The sequence below is a fragment of the Leopardus geoffroyi genome, chromosome B4 (assembly GCF_018350155.1).
Source record: "Leopardus geoffroyi isolate Oge1 chromosome B4, O.geoffroyi_Oge1_pat1.0, whole genome shotgun sequence".
Lineage (NCBI taxonomy): Eukaryota > Metazoa > Chordata > Mammalia > Carnivora > Felidae > Leopardus > Leopardus geoffroyi.
This window is the reverse complement of record NC_059341.1, coordinates 83,897,611-83,907,382: the sequence shown is the minus strand read 5'-3', so window position 1 is coordinate 83,907,382 and position 9,772 is coordinate 83,897,611. Positions and strand designations below refer to the sequence as shown.

At 46.3% G+C, this 9,772-nt stretch overlaps 1 protein-coding gene across 1 annotated transcript; it reads left to right on the top strand.

Annotated features, from left to right (window-relative positions):
- Positions 1-443: 443 nt before the first annotated feature.
- SDR9C7 (short chain dehydrogenase/reductase family 9C member 7) lies at positions 444-7,667 on the top strand. The gene is made up of 4 exons (XM_045464260.1): positions 444-885; positions 4,118-4,376; positions 5,064-5,227; positions 6,778-7,667. Exons 1-4 carry the CDS (start codon positions 585-587, stop codon positions 6,993-6,995), a joined length of 942 nt encoding a protein of 313 aa, XP_045320216.1. The 5' UTR covers positions 444-584; the 3' UTR covers positions 6,996-7,667.
- The last annotated feature ends 2,105 nt before the right edge of the window (positions 7,668-9,772 follow it).

Sequence of the window (9,772 nt, the reverse complement as noted above, 5' to 3'; positions counted from 1 at the left end):
CAAAGAGCCAGTAACTTGAAACTCATTTCTTTTGGGACTTGGGGGGCACAAAGCCAATTCTGTTTGTTTTACATTAATGAATTTGTCTTAATTTTTTTGCCTGAAAATAAAAATTAAGTTTATTTACATGTCTGAACTCATGACAAATGATTTTGATCCCTGGGCCAAGAGGTGGGAGATTTCCAGGGATGCTCTCTGGGCTGAGTCCTCCTTTCTCACCTGGCCTGCTCAGACCACCCAGGTGAGCCACCTCTCAGCATCAGCATCACCAACGGGGTCTTTCCTATCCTTGGCAGCTTCACCTATCAGGGCTGGGGGAGAGTGAGAGGCAGCCACCAGTACTGTCTGAGGTCACAAGGCTTCAGGTTGGACTTGAATTTCTTGCATCTAGGCTAATTGGTATGGTGATGCATCCACCTATAGAAATTATAAAGTGGCTCATCCAGGAGCCCTGTGTCTGTTGCCAGTGGAAGAAAGCTCTTCTCAGTGGCTTTCAGCAGACTGCCAGCTGGGGCTCAGAAGACCAGCCTCTCCAGCTGTCTCCTGAGCCCAATACTTCTTGGCCACCAGCATCCTCTTGTCCTATGGCAGCTATCACGGATCTCTCCTTTATGTATCGATGGTTCAAGAACTGCAATCTGGTCCGCAACCTCTCAGACAAGTATGTCTTCATCACAGGCTGTGACTCGGGCTTCGGGAACCTGCTGGCCAGGCAGCTGGTTGATCGGGGCATGCGGGTGCTGGCTGCTTGCTTCACTGAGGAAGGGGCCCAGAAGCTTCAGCAGGATACCTCTTACCGACTGCAGACCACACTATTGGATGTCACCAAGACTGAGAGTATAAAGGCAGCGGCCCAGTGGGTGAGGGACCAAGTGGGTGAACAAGGTGGGGCAAATTGCATTCTTTGGCCTTCTTAGTTTATTCTTCTGTCTTTCTCCTCTAGGCATCTGACAGTGATCAGGGACAGTGTTGTTCAGATGTAGTAGGAGAGGTGATGTAGAGAAAGGGGCTGGGGCTTTGGCTCAGTGGGTTTGGAAACTGTTGCTTAGTTTGGTCTGTTCACACAAAAGGGGTGATTTCCCAAGGAAGTTTTTTCCTGCTAGAGACTCAGAGGGATGGGGGAAGGTTGCCAGAGGATGTGGGAGAGGGAAGACTTGTTCTGTATGTCCAAACCTCTAAAGATGGGAGTTGCCTCTCTGGGACTTAGGTAGTCCTAACCATCAGTTCCAACTGAAATGTGAGCACCTTTCTTACTGGGAGTGGGCTGGGGAGAGGGAAGGGGGGACAGGAGGTTGGACTCCCTGAGCAGGGACATTTGCTCTCCTTGATTGTGTCAAACTGGAAGGCAGGGGAGACAGAGATCTGTCCTCTTCCTTCACATCATGGTGGGTATTGGGTTGACCTCAAGGTAAGTGATGACATCAGAGTGACTGCTCCTATTGGGAAAGGAGGCCGTGGGCTGGCTGGGCTGGCCCAGGACTACATGCAAACCTGCCCGGGAAGCTTCCTGCATGCAGGGCATGGGCACAGGAGCAGGAGAAACAGGCTGGCTCTGTTGTGGAACAGCAGCCTGGAGGAAGTCCTGGCTCCTAAGGGAACTGGTCTGGGGGCCGGAGAGCCCTGGGGCCCAGGAGGGGCCAAACAGTAACTCTCTGCTTGATTTTTCTCCTTAGCATTTACCACTATCTAATATTCCATATATTTTACTTATTTTTCTTATTCATTGTTTGTTTCCCCTGCTAGAATAAAGGTTCCTGGGATGGGGCGGGGGGCAGGGCTTTTCACCTCTTTTCTTTTATAGATCCTTAGTACAGAATAGTGTCTGGCATCTAGTACGGTGCTCAATAAATTTTTGTTGAATGAACTAATTAGTGAATAATTCAGCGAGAGTCAGTCTCTTTTCTCAATAGGCTGCCTTGCCCTACATTTAGCTGTGAGCCACTTGTGTTAATGAGTCACTGGGTATATTAGTTTCCTGTTGCTGTTCTAACAAATTAACACAAAAATGTAGTGGCTTAAAACAACACAAATTTATTATCTTAAAGTTCTGGAGGTCAGAAGTCCAAAATGGGTCTCACTGAGCTAAAATCAAGGTATCAAGAGAGCAGTGTTCATTCTGGAGGCTCTAGGAGAGGATTCATTTCATTGCCTCTCCCAGCTTCTAGAGGTTGCCTGCATTTCTTAGCTCATGACCCTCTTCCTCTATCTTCAAGACCAACAACGTGGGGCCAAGTCCTTTTCACACTTCTGTCTCTCTGGTTGTCTTTCGTCTCCTTCTTCCACTTAAAAAAATCCCTGTGATTATATTGGGTTTAGCAGGCTGATCCAGGATAATCACCCCGTTTTAAGGTCAGTTGATAAGCAATTTGAATTCCATCTGCTATCTTCATTCCTTCTTCCCGTGTAATCCCCCATATTAATAGGTTCCAGAGATTTGTACGGTGACTATTTGGGGAGCCATTTTCTGCCTACTCCATTGGGCAACATTCTTGGTCTAAGAAGTACTAGGAAAGCGGCAGGGCGGGGGGCAGGGGTTTTGGCATACTTTCTTGTGGCCCCTGAGAGTCCCTGGCACAGCCCTAAAGCTATTCACATTGCTCTGATGGTTCTCTAGTTGCTCTTTACAGGAAAAAAAAAATGAAGGCTGTCCTGGTTTGCCAGCAGGCAGAGCTGTCTACCAGGATGATCACAGGTGGTGGAGAGTGTGTGTCCCTTTTCCATGGACAGCACCTGGGTTTTATAGTCTTTGGGTCTCAGGAGCCTCATTTCCTCCTCTGTAAGACAAGAGAGCCTCCTCTGGCTGGGGAGGTTTGAGTCCTGCCAGCCAACTGGTCTCCTGGGGTCTCGTTAATTGAGGGAAGGCAGGAAGATACAGTAGGGACATGGCTTGTGTGTGGACCCCAGGCATAGGAGGAGGGTGGACCAAGAGTGGTGTTTACATCCTGACAAGTTATTGGAAGAGAGTGCAGTTGTGCTGGGAGGAGTATCTTGGGGCTGCAGGAGTCAAGGTGGGCTGGGAGGATGAGGGGAGGGGAAGGGAAGGCAAGGCACCTGAGCAGTGGGGTTTTTGGAATCTTTGATACCAAAGGTGTCAAGGTGGAAGGTGTCCTTAGGAATCGTTTTAAGGACTTTTCCAATGTGTTTTTAGAATCAAACCTCCTCCTCCAAGTGGAATTTCACTTGGAAGCTTGACATGTAAAACAAATGGAAGTTGAGCCTCCCCTGCATCTCCTGAGCCGGTTCTGGGGTTCAGCCTGGAAGGGTCTCAGGATTGCAAACCCCAGGCTGGAAGCAACTGTCCTGGCCAGTTGATAAAGGACCTGAGGCCCAGAGAGAGGAAGTGACTTGTCCAAGGCTGAAGGTAGAAATAGAACTGGAACTTAAGGATCTTCAGGTGTGGGTTCCTGCAGAGTTGAATGACAATACTTAGCATTATTTCTCTCCATTTGTACCAACTCAACTCAAATTAAATATTTGAAAGAGAGCCCTTATTACATTTTTTTCATGATTGTTTTATTTAAATGTGTTACACACTTACGAATATTATTTATTTCCTCTCTGGTTTGTGAGCTCCTTGAGGGACAAGATCTATCTTGTTCATTTTACATCCCCAGCACCTTCCTCTGTAACTGACAGAGAATAGATATAGGAGTAGATAAATGGATGAATGTGTGAATGGATGAACTCATTTTAATAATGTGTGAAATGGAGTCGGTTTCTTACACTTAGGTGGATAGAGAGGGGGAAGCATGATAAGGGCAAGACTTCAACCACTAATTCATTGGTATGAAAATTATCTCTCTCTTCCCAGAGCTAATAGCTTAGGTGCTATTAGCTAAAGCCTGGACTGTAGCTGGTACAGGGCCCCAGCTAGCACAGTGACAGTCTGTGTGAGTCATAAAAAGTGCCCCTTTGGGGAAAACTAATTAGTAAAAGGCATATCTTCCTTTGGGCTGTCATAGCTCCCCATCACATGCCACCAGCCTGCCTTCTTGTGCCTTGTGCACCTGCTCGACCATCCTCAGAAGCCCTGGGCTGGTGGGTGGTGGACACTGATGATTTTCCAGAGATGCTAATGATTTCTGTGTGGTTCTCTCTCCCTCCATCACGCCCCCAGGCCTCTGGGCCCTGGTGAACAATGCAGGTGTAGGCCTGCCCAGTGGGCCCAATGAATGGCTGACGAAGGAGGACTTTGTGAAGGTGATCAATGTGAACCTGGTGGGACTGATCGAAGTGACCCTCCACATGCTGCCCATGGTCAAAAAAGCCCGGGGCAGGGTCATCAACATGTCCAGCTCTGGTGGTCGCGTGGCTATCATCGGTGGTGGCTACTGCGTCTCCAAGTTTGGCGTCGAGGCCTTCTCTGACAGCATCAGGTGACTGGGCCCTGGTGCCCTGGTGCCCTGGTGCCAAACCACTCTGGGTCGGAGTCCTGGGGATTTCACCTCAGGAAGAGAGAGCTGGGGAGGGCAGCATGTGGGCAAGGGAGTTCTGGAGGGAGGGAGCTAACACAGTAGCAGGAAGAGGGCTAGTCCTCAGGGAGCCTTCCCCAAGGACCAGGAGAAGGGATGAGGAGAAGAGGTAGGGTGGTGATAGGAGGCTGTCTTCCTGTATTCCCTTCAGCTGTCTCAAAGTAAGTAAAACTATGTTTGGGCCTATGGGGGTAGAAAGGAGAGTATTTGATGCAGACAGAGAGGCCTGGAGGCAGATATGCTCATGGGAGACTCTCAAAGGAGGGTTCAGGCCTTACCCAGACCCCCTCACTCCTTTGCCACGTGGGTGTTGAGTATGAGGCTGAGTGGGTGAACCTGGTAGGAGGCAGGGCTTTGGTCTAGATTTCTCTGTTGACTTCCTTCCTGCTGGGTTTGCCTAATACAAACTGCTTGGGCAAGCGCTGAGGTCCTGATTTGCATGAAGGCAATGCCTGGCCTGGCACAGGGGTGGAGGGAAGCACCTCCAGGTTTCCGGGGAAATAAGCCCCAGTAGAGGGATCAGAAGTGACTGTGCCTGATGATCCTTTGTCATCGTAGTGCCCCAGACTGAGTCCAACTCTTCTTTCCCAGGCGTGAGCTCCACTACTTTGGGGTGAAAGTCAGCATCATTGAGCCGGGGAACTATCGAACATCCATCCTGGGCAAGGAAGGCATGGTGTCCCGCATGCGAAAGCTGTGGGAGCGGTTGCCTCAGGAGACCCGGGACAGCTACGGGGAGGACTACTTCCACATCTGTGAGTTCTCTGGGAGGGAGACAAGTGTCTGAGAGGAACAGCGAGATCTTGGGGATCACTGACTCGTTTTCATTTCACAGATAACGGGATGGAGGCTCAGAGGGGTTAAGGACCCAAAGTCACACAACTAGTGGCAGGCTGGGATTTGAGAATAGAAGCCAAGGGCACAACTGCTCAGAACAATAGCCTTTGCGGGGAGAGTGGTGGTAGGGGAGATGCTGCCCAGGGACGTTCCCCACTCCTGGCACCTGCCTCCTGACATATTATTAGGCAGGTGCACAGGTGAAAATGTACTGACATGAGTACAGAGAAGTTAATTAAGAGCACGGCTGCTTCACTATAGTAGTTTTCTCTCTAGGAAACACAAAGGGGGTTCATTGGAGTTGGAGGTGAGGGTACTTAAACCACACTGTCCCACCCTCATCAACTGCTCACCACATTCTTGCATGGAGAGGTGAATTCTCTGTCTCCCTAGACCATCCCCAAATTTGGACCAGCTATTTCTCCTTTTGTTTTCAAGTTTTAATCCCTTATTGGGATGCCTGACTCTCAGGCACCATTTCCTTCTGGAGTTCTTGGGGCTCTCGTTGAAGTATGAGTCCCAGTGACCTGCCCCCATCCCAGAGTCCTGGGGCAAAGTTGTACATCAGGGCCGGTAAGTGTACCATGAGGTTTGTCTATTTGTGTTGTGAGCCTTGGCAGACTTGGACCACTCAGATGCCTCACACCCATCTTCATACCCATGTATGCAATGCTAACAGAACAGCCCCTCACATTTGTTAGAGACTTACAATGTATCTACCTGTGCCTTAGATCATTTGAGCCCCATAATGGCCTAATGACCAAGGCAAGGGCAGTGTTACAATTTTTTTTTAAGTGCTCTCCACACCTAATGTGGAGTTTGAACTTACAACCCCAAGATCAAAAGTCGTGTGTTCCACCAGCTGTGCCAGCCAGTCATCCCAGCGTTACTATTTTTTAATAACATTTTCTTTCTTGCATGACTTTGTAGAAAATATGGTAACTCTGAGACCTGTGTAGGAGAAAAACAAAACAAAACAAAACAAAACAAAACAAAACAAAACAAAACAAAAAAAAGCCTCCAGTGACTAGGAATCCCACAAGCCAAAGAGTAATTTTACTTATTTTCTTCCAATTTTTCTCATGCACTTATCTACACTTGCTTTCTTTTCTGTCCTGCTTCACTGTCTACCCTGCTATTATTCATCTTTATTATTCTTTAGAGCAGGTATTATTATTCCCATTTTATAGATGATGGAAGTTTCAGCTCAAAGTCACACAACCAGTAAGTGGCAGAACTGGGCACAGTTCTTTGATTGCTAGTAGGAATTCAACACACAGTTTTTGAATTCAGGAAGAGAAATAGGATTATTTACAGGGTGTTCATGTAAGGGACAACCTGGAGGGTGTGGTAGATCTGCCTGAAATGTTGGATCTGATGGAAAGGAAGCTTGGATAGAATTCAGAAGAAACCATCTTTTGTGAAGAGCAACAGAGCCTTTGATTTCTGCCCCCTCTTGTACCCTCAGATACTGAGAAGTTAAAAAACATGATGCAGTTGGCAGAGCCAAGGATCAGAGAAGTCACCGACAGCATGGAGCACGCCATTGTTTCCCGGAGCCCCCGTATCCGCTACAACCCTGGCCTGGATGCCAAACTCCTCTACGTGCCATTGGCTAAATTGCCCACTCCTGTGACAGATTTCATCCTGAGCCGGTACCTTCCCAGGCCAGCAGACAGTGTCTGAGCTGGGGAAGTCCAGGTGGTTAGTGGAGTGTGGAGGAGGGAGGGGTATGGCAGAAGGAACTGCAGGGTCACAAGAGGTGGTGTTAGGCAATCGGGGTTCACTTTGCTTGGCTGACACCCACTGCCAGGGAAATATTGGATAACTTCTAGCAGAAGACAAGTGCCTCTTCCCACTCACTGGGGCCCCACAGAAAGCTGCAGGTGCAAAGACCTGAAGCATGGCCCCAAGAACATCTGTCACCCATTAAGGATATGGCTTTTTCTGGACCTGGAAATGTCAAGGGGAGGAAAACAAGCTCCTGCGGAATCATGAGACTCTCTCAGTTATCACCACCACTGCGAAATATTGCAGGATAATCAAGCTCATGGAAGCATCTCAACCACTTTCCTATTGATCTCTCAATATGCATTAGCTTCATTCCCACAACCCATTATTTGAAGTATGTACTAGGGCAGACAGGGAGTGCAAGATTATATCAGGTAAAAGTTTATATTTTCTCTCTATATAAATTTATCTGTTCATCGGTGATTGGGATTCACATAAAATAACATTCATTTATTTAATCATCATTGGTTAATTTTTCAAATATTTATTGTATGCCTATAAGATACCAGGCACTATGTAGGTGCCGGAAGGATGTAGAGATGATTAAATCATGGTCCTGGTTTTTTATTGTTTGTTTTGTGGCTTTGTGTTTTAGCACAATATCTAGTAGCAGAGATGGGACAACCAGTGATAGAAGAAACAGAAACCAGAAAATTATTATTTTTTTTATAGAGAGTATGTGAGTGTGAATGGGGAAGAGGCAGAGAGAGAGAAAGAGAGAATCACAAGAGAGAAGCTCCATGCTCAGCACAGAGCCCAGTGCAGGGCTCTATCCCACTACCCTGGAATCATGACCTGAACCAAAATCAAGAGTTGGATGCTGAACCCACCACCCAGGCGCCCCCAGAAAATCAAATTTTTAGAACTATGAGGAACCTGAGAGGTCATCTAATTCAGGAGTTCCCAAACTGTACATTGTAATCACCTGGTTAATTAAAAATACAGACTCCTGGCCTCAATGTTAGAAAATCTGATTTAGTAGCTTGGGATGGGGCCCAGAAATCTGTGTTTGTAACAAGGTAATGATTCCAATGTCTTTGGCACTTGGGAACCACAGCCGGCTCCACAGCAGTATTGAACACTCAGAAGAAGTGACCTGTCCAAGGCCTCCCAGCATGGTGGCCAAGACAAAACTCAGGTGTTCAGATTCCCAAAGTAGAGTTATAGTTTTGAAGAATACATTTTGACATTAGTTACATTGTCAAATAAGCCATGAAACTAAATTAAAAAAAAAAACACCTTGAACTTCAAAGCATTTGTGCAGTTCTATTGAAAAGATTTCTTTGATCTTGAGGCAGGGTCATGTAATAAAGGTCAAATGTGAATTTTTAAAATTAAAATGTCTCTTTTAATTAATTATTTATCTTTTTAATGTTTATTTATTTTTGAGACAGAGACAGAGCACAGTCAGGGAGGGGCAGAGAAAGAGGGACACAGAATCTGAAGCAGGCTCCAGGCTCTGAGCTGTCAGCACAGAACTGGATGCGGGGCTCGAACTCACAAATGGTGAGATCATGGCCTGAGCCAGTCAGATGCTTAACCGACTGAGCCACCAAGCACCCCTAAAATTAAAATGTCTTTAATTTGTGCCTCTTCAACATCTGACTGAACTTGAAAATAACAAAATGAAAACTTAATTATCTCTGCAAAGACCCCTTTTCTAGGTGCCCCTTCCTGAAGTTTTAAATTGGCTTTTCTTTCCTTATTCACTTATTCAGCCTCTTAATCAAATTATCTTCACATGTTTTTGTTTTGTTGTGATATTTTTCTTTTTTTTATGTTTATTTATTTATTTTTGAGAGAGAGCACAAGCAGGGGAGGGACAGAGAGGGAGAGGGAGACAGAGAATCCCAAGCAGGTTTCATGCTGTCAGTGCAGAGCCTGATGCAGGGCTCAAACTCACCTCGAGATCTTGATCTGAGCCAAAATCAAGAGTTGGATGCTTAACCAACTGAGCCACCCAGGTGCCCCACGTTTTGATTGGATTTTAAGTAGGGAAGTAATGTGATCTGATTTAAATTTTGAAAGGGGGCTCTGTGGAGACTTAAATGAGGGGGCAGTAGTGGAAGAAACGGGACTATTGCATAATCCAAGCAAGAAATAATGGTACCGTAGGTTAAAGTGGTAATAGAGGGGATGATGAGAATGGATAAAATCAGTATATAATTTGGAGGCGGAATTACTGAAGGATTTTAATCAGTTATTCTGTCAAAAAGAATTTATCGTGTTCCTACTGTGTTCCAGGCATAGTTCTAGATGCTGGAGTTAGAGTGGTGGACGAGACCAAGTCCTTCCTCCAAGCAGTTTATATTTTGATGGGGTGGAGGAATTGGGCAATAGACCAAAAAAAAAAAAATTAAAAAAAATGAATGAGAATTTCATATGGTAATAAATGCCATTAAGAAGAGAAAATGTAGTGGAGCTCCTGGATGACTCAGTCGGTTAAGTGTCCAACTTTTGATTTCAGCTCAAGTCATGATCTCGAGGTTCATGAGTTCAAGTCCCACATCGGGCTCCACATTGGCAGTGTGGAGCCTACTTGGGATTCTCTCTCTCTCTCTCTCTCTCTCTCTCTCCCTCCCCAGCTCATTCTCTCTCTCAAAGTAAATAAATAAAAGAAGAAGAAGAAGAAGAAAAAGAAGAAGAAGAAAAAGAAGAGGGTCCCCTGGGTA

Excerpts from the sequence above, each read along its gene's own strand:
- SDR9C7 (XM_045464260.1), top strand. The coding sequence starts at position 585 with ATGGCAGCTATCACGGATCTCTCCTTTATGTATCGATGGTTCAAGAAC. Across the intron at positions 886-4,117 it reads GGACCAAGTGGGTGAACAAG|GCCTCTGGGCCCTGGTGAAC; the intron begins GTGGGGCAAATT and ends TCACGCCCCCAG. Across the intron at positions 4,377-5,063 it reads GCCTTCTCTGACAGCATCAG|GCGTGAGCTCCACTACTTTG; the intron begins GTGACTGGGCCC and ends CTTCTTTCCCAG.